This window comes from Branchiostoma floridae, chromosome 7 (assembly GCF_000003815.2).
Source record: "Branchiostoma floridae strain S238N-H82 chromosome 7, Bfl_VNyyK, whole genome shotgun sequence".
Taxonomy (NCBI): domain Eukaryota; kingdom Metazoa; phylum Chordata; class Leptocardii; order Amphioxiformes; family Branchiostomatidae; genus Branchiostoma; species Branchiostoma floridae.
Window position 1 is genome coordinate 11,375,164 of NC_049985.1, and position 18,201 is coordinate 11,393,364.

Here is an 18,201-nt window from a genome sequence, read left to right on the forward strand (position 1 = left end):
TATTGAGGGGGACTTGCACGTGGTCTTAAATCTAACTCCTATATCATATACTAAACCCCGCTTAGGAGAAAGTATCTTTTATACCGTTTTTAAAGAGGTGGTTGAATTTTGAAACCACCTTTGATATTGTAGTTGTTTGTACGCGTATCTTCTTTCTCTGGCTGTTTTTTGTTCAAATTTGTTTTGTTCAAAGTTTCGAATTTTCCTTTTCAGCTTTTGAGTATTCTCATTTCAACGCTACCCATGACTAAACTCTGAGAATGGGATAAACTTACCGAAAAGAAAACAGGAATTCCGTGACCTTTAAGAAATTGTGGCTTTCTAACTGTCCTTGCTGTGTGTTTTTGAGAGTAATTTCTCGGTGGCGTTAATCCTGTTTTCCAGTTGGATTGGACTGACCATAACAGACGCCTAGTACATGTATGTTCTCTAAGAGATAAACAAGCAATGATTCAGTACAACAAGGCTGATGTCGCGAAATAATCAAAATCAACTATTCACATGATATGACAAAATTTAAAACTCATGCTTCGCGGACGATGTCTGTTAGATAATGTGCTCGTCCTATGAAACATGTAAAATGAAATCAAAAATCGCCAAGCGTTTACGTTTAGATCATTAGGGGTATTGCTATCAGTTGTCATCATTTGCGAGGTGAATTTAGTTGCATTTGCACCACTCTTGTCTTGTTGTCAGAAAAAACATGAATATGTGGACAATACATGATTATCTTCTTCGCGGTCGTTGGGTGCAGGAAAAAAGTATCAACCAGAAAGGAAATTACGTTCTTCCATCATAGCATCTGCTTGGAGATTAGTCTACTTCAACTTCAGCCTTTAGCATTTGGCATTGTCTGCTGGTGAATAAGAGCATTCCTCAGGCCGAGCCTTCTAACGGGCTTATCCACGGTTGACATACGGAACTTCGTTTGGGAGGGAACGGCCGGTCCGATACCATGGCAACGTATGTCGTCTTTACACAACTGGCGCTGTCGTGTCGTCAGGTGGCACAACGGGAGAATATACGGCTTATGAAGCAGCACAGCATAAGAACAGATAAACCTTATCTCCAAGCAGATCCTACGGTAGCTGGAGGTAGCCAACAACACTCCTAAGTCGGCTTTATTCCTCTGCCATATCTGCCAGCTTTTGATACTATCATATGCTACCGTGGGATCTGCTTGTAGATTAAAACAAACCGTGCAACTCAAAGAGGTTATAACCTCTCTATATCATCCTTGTGCGAACGTACACAAAATATTTTTGCAAAAATATGAACTAAGATAACATGAAATCGAACATCTCACACCTACGTGAAATGATTCATTTTTTATTTGTTGCCTTATTCATTGTTGGGAATTTGTTGTTCCATCTATATTTTTTGCCAGCCTTTGGGACCAACTTTGGATCCTCGCCAAACCAACCTTCCTATCCTGCCAGTCTCCCGTTACACCATCTTCCATCTCACATACAATGTTTGCAAATTGACGGGCGATTCTATCTAGTCGCCGTTCATTAATGCAAGGAGGATGTTTTTAATGAGATAGATGGCGAATCTCATTTGGGGATTGAAGGGTCGAAGTGTCCTGGCAAATTGCGCCATTTTCATAATCATTAGTCCATTACCGATGCATGTGTTCGGGAGGGTCGCGGGGGGCAGGGGCGGCGGACGGACGGAGCTCACACAATGCCGCCACATCACCGCAGTCATCACCATGCACGGCGCGCTCTCTGCATTCGGCAACAGGATTAATTACTTCCACCAATCTGCACTTGCAAATAACACGTGGGGGTGGGACTGAATAGGCAAGAAAAAACTACAGCCGCGCTGCGGAAATGTACCAGCCAACATCGGACTCAGCGCTTCCCAAATGTCAAACGCATAACAACCAGGACGGCTAGGAGTATCGTAGCACTCTTGTGGAATAACAGACAATGCTGGAGAAGCGTCTATCTTGCTGGATTTATATTTCATTCTGCGTGTTTCTGCGTGTGGTGGTTCTGGATGGAGGGGTTTTCGCGGAGGACGAAATACCGACGCCTGCGCCTAAAACCGGTAAGCGATCGATATGTTTCTCACTTCACTTCATTTCCATCAACGATCTGACCCACTTTTACACATGCATATATGTAATTGCATGTCGAAATGCTTCATGATATTAAACAGAAAAACATCCTATCATTTAATCACAACGGTTACGTAACAGGGTTTCATAGTGTATAGCAATCTATTGATATTGGGGAATTTTCAACATCCAAAATTTGTGAAAACATAGCCGGGTTCAAGTTTCTGGGATTCTTGTGGAAGCAACATGGATGAGGTTTCGTTAATATTTTTTTATCAGAACAAAAAAAAATCACGTTACATAACTGTGGAGTACGCACGTGTTTAGCAGGTTTATTCCGTAGAATTGACTATTGCGTTGTACGGTACATGTATATATGTGTATAGCTTGCAAAATCTTGAAATGCTAAGCTTAAGGCTTGGGTGTTGCCCAACATCCCTGGCCAGCCATTTGCCTTTGGCACAGTCACCTCCATCCCTGGGGCTTATTTCTAACGGGATATTCAAAACAAAAAGCGCACTGCATTGGTGATAATACCTCTGGTAGCAGCAAACTTACAATATAGTTAAGTTGATGGCCTTTGAAGTTTTGTTTAAAATTTGCTGGTCATCATCGTCCTAATTTGCCGACAGTACATGTACATTTGTTCCAGTGCTTTACCTATCGAAAAGGAAACAAACATAGGCGATTTATTCAGGGTCGCCAGGGACTTTCGTAATTTTCATATACTGTATATTTGCGAGCCACAGTTTCTAGCTACCTTTTTCCAATGACCGGGAGTTAATAGTTTTCAAAATGACAAAACGACAAATAGCTCATCAGAGGGAATTCGTAAGATATGTGATGAAATGGTACTTGCAATATCGCACGTAACGACCAACTGGATTGATGGAAGCTATATACTGTGGCTGCCATTCTCTGTGCATACGACCGAAACACCATGGATAGAATTATAGACGATACTCAGTCGTTTACTTCATCGTAAGAATTAAATTGTTGGAAAACGGTCAACTGTGTTTTGAATTTTCTTGAAATTTTCCACTGTCTCTATAGAGCATTGTCCGCTCAATATCAGTAATCTGCAATTTCTGCTTCGTTCACACCTTATAAGTCTTTTTGATCAACGTACTTTGAATCAGCCACCAGACTAGAATGAAGCATTATTTGCGTTTTGACGGTGGGTCTGCGACAGCATAGTGGGCCGTCATTCGTAGACGGACGTGTCTGTATCGTACACGGTTCAGCTGTCGTAGATCCTTTACGACGTTGATTTTATCATTGCTCATAAGAAAATCATCGAACAAAAAATACTACGACTGTATATGGAAAGGAAACGTATTTGTAACTTCAAATGAAATGTTATCGTTTGTTGTTTTATTAACTCCTCTAGCTGTAGCATGTATCAGCGACAGCTATTATTCCATGAGTAAGAAAATTACCATAGAAAACATGGACACTGGGCATAACATCTAACATCTACCACGGCATAGTTGTCGGTGACTGATACTGGCAATTATACCATGACAAACTCAGAACACTCACGACAAGCGAAACACAACTCTATACGTTTTGCGCTTAGACGGAGTTAAAAGAATGGGTCAAGTTTGTTTATGTTAAGAACAAAACATAGCTATAAAAGGCCAAATAAGTTTTAAAAAAGCATAAAAAAGACAGTCACTTTATTCACTCAATTACGTCCCCTGGGGGCACATTCTCTCTCTTGTTTTACATAATTTACTCCGAGGGAAGTTGTTTCTTTGTACGCACACCAAGGTTCCAGTCCATTTGATTCACATCTCGGGGAGTCCCAGTGTTCGGTAGTGTCAGTCTCCCATGGTAAGGACTCTCCTTAAATGTCAACTGGACTATAAAACTTCGTCTGACCTTTCACAAATGACCACTGGAGGTGGGGGATCTTTGGCCCAAGTGCCTGTAAATTAAGGCTCTAATCGACCGCTCCGATGACCGTTCTAACTGGTCTTTTTAGTCTTTTTTATTTTGATTTTTGCATGCTCAATATTTGGTCGTAGCAGGGTTTGTTCACAACAAGGGTGATGTGATCATACTAATGAGTACAGTCGTTTCCTTTCCGAAAACCGTTATAATTGTTAAAACCGTTGTCTTGAAAATGACTGTATTTGTTAGTTTCAAATTGGCTTTAGTTTAAGGACGCGTTACGGTTTGATCTATTTGCTACATTATGGGGTAGGAGAGTTTTGTAACACTTTGGACAAAGGGAAGGCTTAGCACATAAAAGAAGGTAGGAGAGAGATGCAGAAGAATTGAATGTACTTAATCTTCGTGAAACGTGCTTTATAAAAGTGTTTTATTTGTGACATTGGGTGGAATTCGGGTCAGCGGGACGACACTATATGGCAAGAATTTATAGCCTAAAAATAGACCGTCTAACAAAGTGCTTTATCCACCCTTTCAGTGCGCTGAATTCGGCGGCCAAAAGCAAAGGAACCACCGACAAACCTTCAGAGAGGGAATTCGTCAGGTTTCCTTTAAGTTTAAGCTTGAAGATAGAGATTATTCAACCCCACCGTTTCGCTTAGCAAACCCGTACTCTCCCAACAATCTTTCACCGTGGTTTCTTATATCAACTGATAAACGGTGTATAAAATATGATAATTTCTTATACATCCTGTGACCGCATATAAAGCACACTTCGTCAAATCCCTCGGCAACAGAGATTAATCCTTTCCGTAAACCGAAAGTTTTTTCCTGTGTTAGTTTGACCCCTCCCGTTGACACGGCCTACTTTCCATCCACACTCTTGTATTGTCTAAAGATTTCGCCCGACCAGACAGTACAGAAAGACAGATGTCTTCTGTCCGGTAGGCAGTATGTAGCCACAACTGTGGAAGTGGAACGAAAAATACCCTCCCTTAGTTCATAGAAAGGCCACTTGACAGAAGTGTTTACAAGAGCTAATGAAGTTATTTATAGCGTCGGTCCGTATGTCCACTTGATTGATGTTCCTTCTGTCAGTTTTATGCGGATTCGATCGCGACCTAAAAATAGCACCAAGGCTGCTGCTTCTGGTATTTTTGAAAACTCGAGTGAAAGGCTCTCAGTCCTCTTTTGTATTGAACAATGAATCACAAGCCCCTTATTTTGAGCAGCTAACAGAACTGAGGTGAAGATTAAATTCAAACTGTTCTTTTTTATCTACGGACGTCGTTTAGATAGCCAACATTAGCTTCATAAGTGGGGGCAATGTGTGCATGGATTAACTGTTTTGTAACACTTTTCGAAAATGCAAAATTGGCCTTGCGGTAAAACAAAATACGTTTGGGAGCTGATTCAAAATGAACATACTGATTACAAATAAAAAGGCAACAAGGAAGATTACAATATGTCTACTAAACTCAAACTGACACCTGTTACGTGACGCTCTTGAACAACAGTAAGACAAGGAACATCTGCTTGGAGATTAATCCGAACCGACAGCAGGCTGTCAGAGGCCATCAACAAAGCGTGAGGACTCTTCCTTTCAGGGTCTCTCATCAGTGGAACAATTGACCTTTACGTGTCCTGCTCAGACAAGCGCTTTCCCACGCATGTGTACCAGTCACTGAATCTTTCAGCGATGATGTAGAAATTCGTGCTTGTGTGAAAAGAAAGTCAAATACGTCAAGCGTTTCGAGCAGCAATAACTAGTCTTCTGTGACAAAATGTTACATATTGAGTGATCCCACCAAAATGTTAAAATTGGCATCAGCATTTTGATACATCTTCTTTGTAAGTGCTAGCATGCTACCTATTGGGTCCTTTTGTGACGCTTATTTCTGAGTGCTGACACACCCATTTCTTTGGAAATATCAAAAAGGCTTAAATCTGACGTAACTCACACAAAACGAACACAAAGCACGTCGAGCGTTATTTCCAGACACTGCCTCTGCCATAGAGACCGCCATCATGCCTCAACCAACGTGTCCCTCAGTCATGACGTCATGCCTCGCGCATGCGTCCCGTACAAGGTATCGCTTGCCAGTAAAAAGTAGCGGCTCGTGCTTCTGACTCAGATGCCAGCAGCTCGTGCAGGGCTCGCTTAGCAACCCCGTACTCTCCCAACAACCTTAAACCCTTTCGGCGCCAACTATTTACGACAACTTGTGACTCTCAGTCAGAGCCAACAACAAACATTTCGACATTTATAGCTTCTTCGAATTGACGATGATACAGAAGCTACAAAGATGCTGACAAAGAGGCCTGTAGCGAGGGCGTAAGGCTGGAGATGTAACGTCAAAAGCAGCCCAGTAGGGGAGGTTTACGTTTCAGACACTAAACTTTTATGAGGTCATCTGTGAAGTGGGAGGTCTTTAGAGACTAGAGGGCTTGAAAACAGTGCGGCTGAAAGAACGGGATACTTGAATTAACCAGGGAATCAATTTCAGCTCAATTGTTCTAAGAAGTAAACAAAAGAGGGAACTGATTTCTTTTGTATTCAGAGGAATACGAGGGTGACCTAAAGTGGTGCTTAACTTTCAAAGAAAGTTTATTCCGAGTTCATCTGAAGACCGTTGACTTGTTTGTTGCGCGTCTCCCAGCAGCCGATTCTCCATGCCACTCCCGCCGTTTCAAATCCTGAAGTTCGCACAAACGTTTTCAATCGTATCAACAAGAATCATTAGTCGCGTTTCTCTTTCAAGCTAAATCTTGAAGAAATTTATTGTGCCTGCAGTCTTTGAGGGAGCGCTCTCTATAATGATTAACTTTTCTTCACCATTCAAAGTGCTCCGGCCCATTCAGAAGGGTAATCCCGTTTTTTCACGGAGCTTGCCGCCGTTCTGGGGGGCCACTACGGCAGGACCGCCCGGGGCAGGCGGCAACCCGCCGATCATACTGAGTGTCTGAAGATGGGGAGCAACTAAGTGCATAGACTCTCCTTGGTCTCTACCAGACTGACTACGCTGGCTGTTTTAGGGAGAATAATTTGCCAGGGGAGTTTTGCTACCAGAGTTAGAGGAGTTGGTCGGCCTCTTTAGCGAGGACTGACTCCCCTGGCCAATTTCTCGAACTTCAAAAGTTTTTTGCTGAATTTAAGTGATAGATCCAGCTGGAGATGCATACTGTCCATGAAAAATCAGACTGATGCGCATGGCAGAAAAAAAGTGGATCCTGCGAAAATAACTGCAACAGACCTGAGCCAGCTTACAGATGCGCCCGGGCTGTGTGGCAGAGACTGTCATTCCCGTAGACGTATAGGATCCAGGACTGTTTAGCCATAGTCGACGCTGTAGGGCTGATATCAATTAGGATTTTACCCTGGCAGTATTGACCGAACGAGGCCATATATGTATGTAAGTGATAAAACTGCAAATTTTAAGAAAAAGGAAATATCTTCATGATTGATGAATTATTCAATGTCACAAATAATTTTATGGCTATTGTCAATGACATATCCTGTGCGCTAAATTCATAACATTTATGAATAGAAATGTACCACATCTACTAGTAGACTATATGGACAAGTGTGTACTATAATATTCATCTTAAAATTTCTCTTTACGGTTATCATATAATTTAATGTGTGCGGCTGAAAAGCGCATAAGACCTACTTGTGATGTACCGTTATATTGATTACCCAGTTACATGCATATACATGTACAATTCTTTATCGAATTGAGACTGCTACTATAACTGCAACAGAGTAGTTTCACCATGGTCTGTACTTGCCTTCTTTTCGAATTCCTTTCCTTTCCGTTCTTTCATTGGCGAACTTGAGGGTATTAGCCTAAGTATTGCAGGTCCCAAAGTCGACCCATTCCCCTTTTCACCTTTTGTATTTCACGGTAATTTTCTCTGCCAATGCAGGGTTGCACCCGACTGTACAATCGCGTTAACCATGACCATAAAAACATTTTCTTCCTTTGGGCTTTCCTTACACAGATTTCTGAGAATACTAGATACGATTTAAGCAAGTTCAGTCAACTTCTAACAGAGGCAACGCTCCAGATTAAGAGAGGATAAATTTTCTAGCTGAGTAACTTTTCGCTCCAAAAAGTTAGAGAGTTATCAGCTATTATGTGTTGTGATTGCAGAGAAGAGTAAAGAAGAATGACATTGCTGTTTTAGAAGTTAAGTTAAAGTTGCCCGTACATCTACTGTAACAGATGCTTAGGAGTGGCACCCATCTCCATTTCTGTAGCCCGTGTGCAAGCCACTAGTATACAGCAGGGGCTAGTCCGCTAGTAGTGATGTGTGTTTAACTCCCATACTCTTCCTCATTGTAATTAGTGCTGAGTGCTAAGCAGTGTCGTAATCAAAGTTTCCCCAACAATGTCCCTTTCAGTGTTGTCCTGCGACTTTGAGAAAAGCCTGTGCGGTTTCAAGCAGGACAGAACGGACGATTTTGAATGGCTGCCGAGGCGCGGGAAAACGCAGACTGCAGGGACTGGGCCGGCGGCGGACCATACCAAGGGGGGCATCACGGGTAGGTACATGGTGTTTGCAGAAAATAACACAGCAACCATGCTGGCTAGTTGATCCTGGAAGAGTTAGATCTATTATTTTGCATGTATAAATGTTAGAATTATGTAATTACACCCACAACTTGACGTTTATCAGGCAACCTCTAGGTTTAACCATCCAGTATGGCGTAGAATACTTGATTACGTCATAATCACGTGAGTGCAAATACCTATAACGTGTTAGCATGTTGTTTTGGGTTACTTGAACGCTAAGAATTTGGAACTACCGCTATGTTGACAATGGTCACAAGTATTGTACAACGCCATAGTTAAACTAAGTCTGCTCGTTATTCGTATTTGAGCATCAAATTTCACTTGTAGATACCGTAACCGTTTGGCTATCGATTCTCTATTGGTTACAGCAAGGAGGTTAATAACCTCATAGGTTACAGGGTAAGGCAGTAGTTATATTTTCTATCGTTTCTTCATAAAAGAAGAATGAACGCGACTCGTAAAATTCTCAACTGTTTATCCTCAATATTTCCACATATTTTTCAGGTCGATATTTCTTCATCGAGTCCTCGGCACCGCGGCGACCTGGGCAGGTAGCCCGGCTCCTCTCGCCCACGCGTACCGCCAACACCGACCAGCACTGCCTGGCGTTTTACTACCACATGTTCGGCATCGACACGGGCGAACTTACTGTGTACGTGGAACAAGACAAAGTGTTGGGCAGCTCAGTGTGGGAAATGGCCGGCAACCAGGTAGGCAGATGTCGACCATTTTCTCTCACCACTCTATGGGTTGTTTGCAGATGACGTCACAGTCGCCATGTTGGTTGGTTAAACCCAGAAGAATCACATCTATAGATGCATGTGTATGTCTTATGACAGCGTGATTGTAGCTACATACACAACAATTTACCTTCCAACTTCCAGATTTAACCATTCAACTTGACGGAAAATCCTTACATCACGTGAAAGCTATTGTTTTATCCTTCCAGTTTTTAACGGTGGTACAGTGTAAACAATTAAGCAATAACTCACCATAACGCAATGCTTCGTCTTGAATGAATGTCAACCAAACCATTACATCAACAAAGGTCGCGGTATTCTAGCATTTATTTTTTAGAATTGAGCAGTCTGCCATGATAAATACAAGCAAAATGTGCCCCTGAAATGCAGGAAATGAAGTTTCAGATGGTCAAGATTTCAATTTTTCTCTGGACGTCCCTTGCGACGGCTTGCACCTCTGGCGCACACAACACTTCGGCATTCGTCGCCATCAAAAATCTCTTCCTCTGACAGAAAATTGTCATTACATTTAGCATAGTCTACCAGCGAAGTTAATCCCTCAAAATGCAGAAAATCGTGTCTCAGAGGGTCCAAACTTCATCATTTGAATGACATTTCTCCAGACCTACCTTGCGACGGTTCGTGCCATGCCCGGCGCTCGAAATCGTGGAAATAAGTTGGGGGCGTCGTCGCCCTCAAAACCATGTGAAGTTCTAATAGAAAGGCTATTAAACTTAGCTTAGTCTGCCAGCAAATTTTGCCCATCAAAATTTAGGAAAGATCGTTTCAGATAGTCAAGATTTCCAAATTTTCCCGGGGGAGCATGCCCCCGGACCCCCCCCCCCCCAAGGATCACGTTGATATAGTTCGCCCTCCCCATACTGAGAAATTTTCTGCAGCCGCCTCTGTCGTGTGATTCCATGTTCGCACGAAGTTTAAGAAAACTATAGAAACTAAAATTGGTATAAATATCAATCCTGCGTGCATCTGTTCTTTGTATACAGAATGGTTCACGGACGGCAACGGGATAAAACATTACGATGTTTACTTTCGTGACAGCGGGCTCTCTGCTGCATATGACGCAATCATGGTGGCGCGAAATTTTTTTGGCAAGTTTGTAGGTTGCAATTGGCCGAAATAACTCCCGTTTTGGAAAGATTGAAGCAGTCTTGAACCGGTTTTCGTAACGATATCGCTAAAATGTACCCAAGTCTCTTCCAACTACAACATTAATTTGTTTTCTTTTGTGTAAATTTCGTACGTGTAGTGGAAAAGATCGCCTTGGATTACCGCCCCTCCCCGCCCGCTTTTCTCTTCGTTGATGTGGACGCATAAAATCCACATTTTTTTGCCTCACAGAATGCGGGAAATTTCGTTTTAATTTTTTGGGGCAGGGGGGGGGGGCATTGAAAAATTTTTTACCAGACCTATTTTGCACCAGCCCCCTCCCCCCAGTAAATAACGTCAGGTCCCTAATCCGATTAAACTGCATCAAAACATAAGTTACAGACCGGATCATGATTGACATTTGAAAAGGACGTTTTCGCAGTGTTTATTCAGTAGCCGCCGTTTCCCCAGGGCTTCTCAGACGTTTCTATTGTACGAACTGTACTGTGGAGATACTGAAAGAAAGGCATCATATGTCGTGTGGCGTGTTGTTTTTGTCTGGCTTCAATTTTACAGAAATTATCTCTGGAACATTTTGATCGACCTCTTACTTCCTAATCCTAATTTTCCCGGCCTCGTGATCACCGTATCCAGATCGTGCCGTTCGTGTGACGATGACTCTAAAATTGGCGCCTTCTGAAATCTGAAGTCCTTGAACCCAACGGGACACATATATGCCGTGATTCAGCAGCCTGTGATTCGGTCATGGTCACGAAAATCGTAATTTAACGGCTTGCTTTGTCTGCTTTATTTCCGCCAAAAGGCCAGCTCTCTCTGAGACCCCACACCAACTGCCTTACACGTAGACAACACTCATTGAAAACTGTAGAGCCATTCACAAGGCGACATTGAAAGTGCGGCCGTTCATCATCGATTCGTTTGCTCGCTCTGACGGCCTGTCCTGGTCGGGACACGACCATGACGACTGTGTGTGTCTGGCGCAGCCGCTCTGGAATATATATTTGTGTGTATAGAGTTTGCATGCTATATCACATTCAATAACTAGATCCGTTATGATGCACTCATTGTTAGCTTTCTAATCATATAACCAGAATAGAAAGCCTGAATATTGGCCATGGAGCCCTGGGTCATGACAAAAACCTCGATCCTATGAATGCAAGCAGTTATAAGACCAAAGTAATGCGAATTCCCATGCAACTCAAAACAGAAGTTTTGGGTTCTTCTGAAGGTTTTGCACCACCGCCAAATTTAGACTTGTGATTCTTTAACACATCGATATGAATCAAACCCACCTCGAACATATTTCAATGTGGCTGTTACCCATAACCTCTTGCGATATCGCTTGGCAAACCTGTCAATCACTTCAATTATCCCTTACGATCATACGACTGATTTAATTAATAATTTTTTAGATGATGATATTGTAACATAGTGCACACTGACGAAAAGACGTGAAAGCAGGTGTCAATCATGTACCAATATCCTGACCAAGCTGACTCTGTTGCCAGGGTAACCGCTGGAACTACGCCCAGGTGACCATCACGCCGACCGGTTTATTCCGGGCGGTGTTCGAGGCTCGGAGAGGGAAGGACTACAGGGGAGACATAGCTCTGGATGACGTCACTATTACTGAGGGAAAATGTCGTGTGCCAGGTACGTCACAATAACTAAGGCTATCTTCATCTGTGTCTGCGGGGTGTTGTTTACAAACGTTGAAACAAACAAACAAACAAACAAACAAAAACAATTAAGTTTCATGAGAATCGCGTTCGACGACCTGATTATCAGTTTTCCACGTAGAAGTAAAGTTCGGTTATTTATTTACTTGTTCATAAAAACTCACCATAGTAAAGTTTGTTTGTTTATTCATTTGTTTATCAAAATTCACCACATTCACAAGTGGAAGGGGCGACGGAACAGGTGGTGGCACCTCGCCCAAAGTTTCTTTGCCAGACAGTTGAAGTGTACAAAGAAATTTTTGCGAGCGCCTCACAGACCATCTGCCGCGTAGTTTCTACGCAAGACTCGCACGGCTGGCGTGAGGAAGAACGTACATTCTTTGTGCCAACCAGCCAAAACACGCTCTTAGTTTGATTGATTACAACCGTGGGAGGGCTAGTGCGTCAGGATTGCGTCATGGGTACTCAGTCCTCCATTCTTGGGCCAGCATGGCCTAGTGGAGAATTATAAAGGGATGTATGTTAATTGAAATTGACGTCAGTGTAATGTCTGCTCAAGTTCAGTGGACCAATAGCATACGGAAGAAAAGGCCCCACAACTACTCTCCAAGCAGAGGTTCGGCTTCAGCTGTTTTTGACGTGTTTTAGTCGTTTTTATCGGGCTTTCTATTCTGTACCGTTTCCTTTTTGTCTGGTGGCATAAACAAAACGGTACAAAATAGAAAGCCCCATAAAAACGCCTAAAAACAGGTCCAAAAACAGCCGGAGCGAACTTCTGCTTTGAGAGTACCACATAACTGAATTTTCTGTTCGGGCCGTCCGATTGTTTTCTTTGGTTCACTGACAAACCAAGATTGGAATTTTCCCTCGATAGCCACTTATAGGTATATCAATTGACTGTTTATAGTTTATGCTGTACTCAGTCACACAGCTTCAGTAGATATAAAACAACTTCTCGTCTTTGATATTTCAGAAATCCCGGTACGGCTCGTCAGCCTTGATCCTAGCACAACAACGCCTTCTAGCGGACGTGTGGAGGTGTTCCATGGCGGGGAGTGGGGGACTGTCTGTGACGACTCGTGGGGTAAAAGCCAGGCCGAGGTGGTGTGCCGGGAGCTCGGCTTTCCTGGAGCAGTGGAGGCGATCTGCTGCTCACTGATTGCAGGTATTACGGAGTTTTCTTCTTTGCTTTAATACCTCAGTGTCATTTTGCCAAAGATTTGGCCGTAGTGTCTCGTTCATACCAAGGAGGTTAAAAATCAGGTTAAAAATTGTTTTTTTAACTCCTTGTTCATACCTAATATTTACCCCTTCGAGCAATACAAATTTAAAAAGCAAAATAAAGAGTGCGTACCCATAAAATACACATAGAAAAAGAACAAAGAAGAACAGCAGAAATGACAGTTAGATAAAGAAGGAAAAATTAGGATGATGACTATGCATTGTCAACAAACGCCACAAAACTTGACACAATTAGTTAGTATGATGTTAACTGCTTAACTGTTACTTTCTGTAGGGCCGGGTCGGGGGAAGATCTGGCTGGATAACGTGGAGTGCACGGAGAGGGAGGAATCCCTGTTACACTGTAAACACAACGGCTGGGGGGTGAGCAACTGTGGGCACGGCGAGGACGCCGGCGTCATCTGTCAGGAAAAGGTATTGTAATACTACGTAACGTCGCCGTCCGACGGGTATACAACAAGAAATTGCCGCAAAAAACGCAAAAGGAAAAAAAAATATACCACGCGTTGATGTTGAATTTACTTCAGTAGATCTATCAACCCTGTTCAGATTAACATGAAATCCCCATAACAAAATGAGAGATATTTCGTACATTTTAAAGGTGCAACCAATTTTCATGGCAGTCAAATTTATTGAACTACAGGTGACGATTCCAGAGAGTCAAAGTCTGGTGAAGCCGTCCACAGCTAGACCAGACGTGACCACGTTGTTCCTTCGCACGCATCCAAACGTGTTAAACATGACTGCAAGGACCCTGGCCAAAGCCACCACACGAGCCACAACAGAAACCCAACCTACAAGTGTGACTGTTTTCGAATCCTCGACCTCTCAAACATTATCAGCTGATACTAGTACACAACCACCGCTGCCAAACGCGCTCGGGGACGTAACTACCACGGTACCGGTACCGCTTCGAAATGTAACCGTGGATACTCCAACATCCGTGCCCAGTCGAACCGTTGGAAACGTCATAAACCCCGTGATCCATGACCAACCACAGGCTCTGCAGCAGAGATTGACGCCATCAGGTCAGTTTAAATGTTCAGATAGACCACAATACCCTTTGTTGTTGTTCCCAATGCAGAAAATGTTGCGGATGTAATGTGTTTACGGTACTAAGTATCAAAATTCTTCATCTGATGTATTTCCTCCATCAGGAAGCGAATTCGATATATGATTCTAGGCTACTTTTAGCCGGCCATCGAAATTTTCATGTAAATCAGATACAACGAAATACTATTAGTAGTGTATGGAAAAGCTACGCCTCTGAGGTGTCGCCAAAATTAGACTACTCTCATTTTCCAGGCGTGGCGTCATCTCTGAACGTGACGTGCGCGTCAGGCTCCATGGCGGTCACCGCGCCCATCTCCTCCCTCCGCGCGCTCGGGCTCGATCCCAGGAGACTACACCTCAACGACCCACGCTGCCGTGGGAACGAGGACCCCACCAGGACGGAGTACGTTTTCAGGATTCCGGGCGGACTGTCGACTTGTGGATCTGTTTTAACGGTAAACATTTTATTAAGCACCATTACAATACATGTACAACAGTCTATTGTTGTCTATTGTGTACGTGTGACAAGATACTATGATATCGCCCTTGAGTTCTGGGGAGAGCCCCAACTTCAAGTACGTTTAGAACCCACCGTACTTGTCCATACGAGTAAGGCTCTGGCGCTGTTTTCGGTACTGGCATTGGCAGTGGTTTGCTAAGCCTGGGGGCTATAGCAACTTCTCCCATCGACCACAGCATCTTTTTACAGAAAACGCAGGGACACGTCCTACCCTGCGTGTCACAAGGCGTGAAAGAATTAAGAAGAATTCATCCAACATCATATTTACAGAGAGCATGGGTCTCAGTCTATGGGCACAGTCACATTTGTCGTACGATCGTCTTAAAACCGTAAATTTAGGGTACTCTTGGGACGTACATATGTCGTACAGAATTCAGACGTCTTGTTTGTTCCATCACTGACAGCTTGAAAATTCTACATCAAAATCACGCGATGACCTACGACGAATGTGGTCGACCGCGCCGTAACTTAACGTTATATCGCACATTGAAAGAATGTAACGATACATAATCTCTTTCAGCAAACAGACGACAGTCTGGTGTACCAGAACGCCATCCAGGGGTCAGATGGGGACGGTGTCATCACCCGCCGCCAGATCAAGCTCAACTTCACCTGCTCGTACAAGATCGACCTGACCGTCAGTCTGGCACAAGCTGTACACCCCCTCATCAGGTTAGTGGTTTCGTCTTGAAGAAAAAAAAACTGTCGATGTAACTGACAAATTCGAAAGCTTGAGAGCCTGAGATTGGAAAGGAAGCAAAAAAAGACGTGGCTTATCCTTTTGAAACGACGCGAAGCGTTTGTACTACTAGTACTAGTATTTTTTATTGCAATATATGTAAAGGAGACAAAGCTTTACAACGCGGTCAGCAATATTACAGATAACAGAAATCATCATTTTCAAATCTTGAGAACGTACGTTGTTGTTTTTCACAGTACTGTGTCGTTTGCTGTTGACGGTCACGGCCAGTTCACCGCCACCATGGCCCTGTTCAAGGACGCCACCTACCAACTCCCGTGGGGAGAGGCACCCGTCATCGACGCCGGGGAGGCTGTGTATGTGGGGATCCAGCTGGACAGTGAGGGTGAAGATAACGTCGTTCTAAACACTCCTACCTGTTGGGCAACCCCTACGAACAACCCCAGAGATGACGTCTCTTTCAACATCATTGCTAATGGGTGAGAAAAGATCTGCAGCTAAAAGCAATGACGCATGACGTCGTTTTAAGAAAACAATCTTATTCGTGCACAGATGCATTTGAATATCCTAGTGATGCGTTAATTTTGCTCCGTAGTGATTATTTTCCTAAAAATATGTTACAGTTGCTCTGCTCAGAAGGACGGATCTGTCAACATCATGGAAAATGGCGTCTCGCTCCAGAGCAGGTTCCGAGTGCGCATGTTCCAGTTCATTGCTTCTCAGTCGGTGTTTCTCCACTGTGACGTTCAGGTCTGCAACAGGACAAACAGCAACTCCTGTAAACTGGTAAGAATTTTGTCTTTTTCACCCTCATATGATGTGCTGTGATCCGTTTTTGCAAATGCCGTCGGTATCAAAAGTAGCCGTAAGTCAACAGAAACCCGTCTACTGTAAATGAAGAAATGTTCGCGGTTTTCGCTATGCATATGCAGCCTTGCCGCGAACTTAAAACCACTGCGAACACTCCACTTTCCCGCTAACGCGAAATAAATCCCCACGAACTTAAATGCATTTACAGCATTTTCTCCATGATAGAAGTGTCATTGATGAGTTGTTGTTTGTTATTTCCTGACAGGGATGCGCCCCCGCGCGTTTAAGGCGCTCACTCCAGATGGACAGACTGAAGGACGCTCACATGATCACTAGCGGACCAATCAGAAGGACGGGATTTGAAGAAGATGGCGGACCTCGACACGGGGACAAACGTCGTACGTGCAATGCAAATTTTCCACTTGCCTCTATGTATATGATGCGTATCACATGTATACTGCACTTGACGTCCAAAGCACGAATTCGTTTCTGAACATTCATACCTTTCCTTGGTGCTGAATGACTTTCCCATCACTTCAACTTGTGATAATTAAGAGAAATGATATCGTATAGATCGTCTTTCGTAAGTCTTTTTTATCCAACATGCTGATTCTTCTGAAAAACTCATCTGGAAAGTTAGATAATTATGATTTACAAGTTGAGTAAATGATTCACAGCGAATTGAAGAATGCAATCTTCCTTTCTATGGTAGAAGTATATTTTACATATGCTTAAACGTACATTTCTCATTTCCGTGTTTGCAGGTCCCCACGTAAAGCCGGGAGTTTACGTTCCTGTCTTACTCATCGTCATCATTCTCCTCTCCATCGCTATCGTCGTCACGGGGATGCTCACCAAAAAGAAGCGCCCTCCAGCGGGTCCTCCCAAACTGCTGCGCGTTCGGCACATCCGGGTCCGACCGGCTCCGCCTGAACGGGAGAAACCACCCGAGGAGAGGGAGGAGCAGGATGACGAGGATTTCGTCCAACTAATCTAAACTAAACCTTTCAATGATCACAATGATCGTTAAACATTTTATTACTCTATTATCTGATTAATTTATATGTATGAATATCTATTTTGGCTACGTACTTCCATTCATACCAACAAAAGGATACGTAATACACTATGCGTTGTGTACATAAATTTAGATTTTAGTATGAACATTGCATCGTTGAATCCTGTACACATTTTCTTTGTCGAATTGAATTTGATAGGCGCTGTCGTCTGTTAGTAGTATAAGATAAGGGATTGACATACGCTTGTGTGTAGTCTTTTTACCCACTAGTGCTTTGCAAAAAGTTTGTTTATCGAAACTCTCTTTCATTTCTCGTATCATGATGATGAGACTGTTTCAAATTTTCCTTAATTTATGGTAAGGTCAGTGAATAAAATGGTGGCACTGTGGAGGTACTTGGTACTTGCGTGTTATTGCCAACACAGTGTGTGTGTGCGCATATGTGTTTGCTTGTGTGTGTGTCTGTGTGTGCTTGTTCGTGCATGTGTGATGTGCGTGTGCATATGTGTGTGTATAGTGGTAGTTATGGACTATTGTACATATCACTGCCAACCGTGTTCTAAATTCTAATACTAGTAAGTTGATGTATACAATGCTTCGAGTTCTTCAATCAATTTTATCTCTCTTCCGAGGCCGACTGCCCAAAATGTTCTTTTAAAACTCACCCCTAGTGACGTTTTCAATGTTTGTATGTTGCGTGATTGTAGCTATGCACACGCCCTTTCTGGTTATGCCAACCACCTGTCAATCATTATCTACGTGCGGAATGTATA

General features: G+C 43.2%; 1 protein-coding gene across 1 annotated transcript; it reads left to right on the forward strand.

Moving 5' to 3' along the window:
- The first annotated feature begins 8,775 nt into the window (after positions 1–8,775).
- On the forward strand, positions 8,776–17,743 carry LOC118420018. Its single transcript, XM_035826723.1, has 12 exons — positions 8,776–8,794; positions 9,043–9,248; positions 11,915–12,059; positions 13,059–13,250; positions 13,602–13,741; positions 13,971–14,355; positions 14,633–14,835; positions 15,421–15,572; positions 15,837–16,079; positions 16,224–16,386; positions 16,676–16,808; positions 17,175–17,743. Exons 1-12 carry the CDS (start codon positions 8,776–8,778, stop codon positions 17,405–17,407), a joined length of 2,214 nt encoding a protein of 737 aa, XP_035682616.1. The 3' UTR covers positions 17,408–17,743.
- The last annotated feature ends 458 nt before the right edge of the window (positions 17,744–18,201 follow it).

What these genes read in the sequence shown, in the direction of transcription:
- LOC118420018 (XM_035826723.1), top strand. An exon ending in GGGAAAATGTCGTGTGCCAG is followed by an intron (nt 12,060 to 13,058) that starts GTACGTCACAAT and finishes TTGATATTTCAG; the next exon opens with AAATCCCGGTACGGCTCGTC. An exon ending in GCGTCATCTGTCAGGAAAAG is followed by an intron (nt 13,742 to 13,970) that starts GTATTGTAATAC and finishes ATTGAACTACAG; the next exon opens with GTGACGATTCCAGAGAGTCA.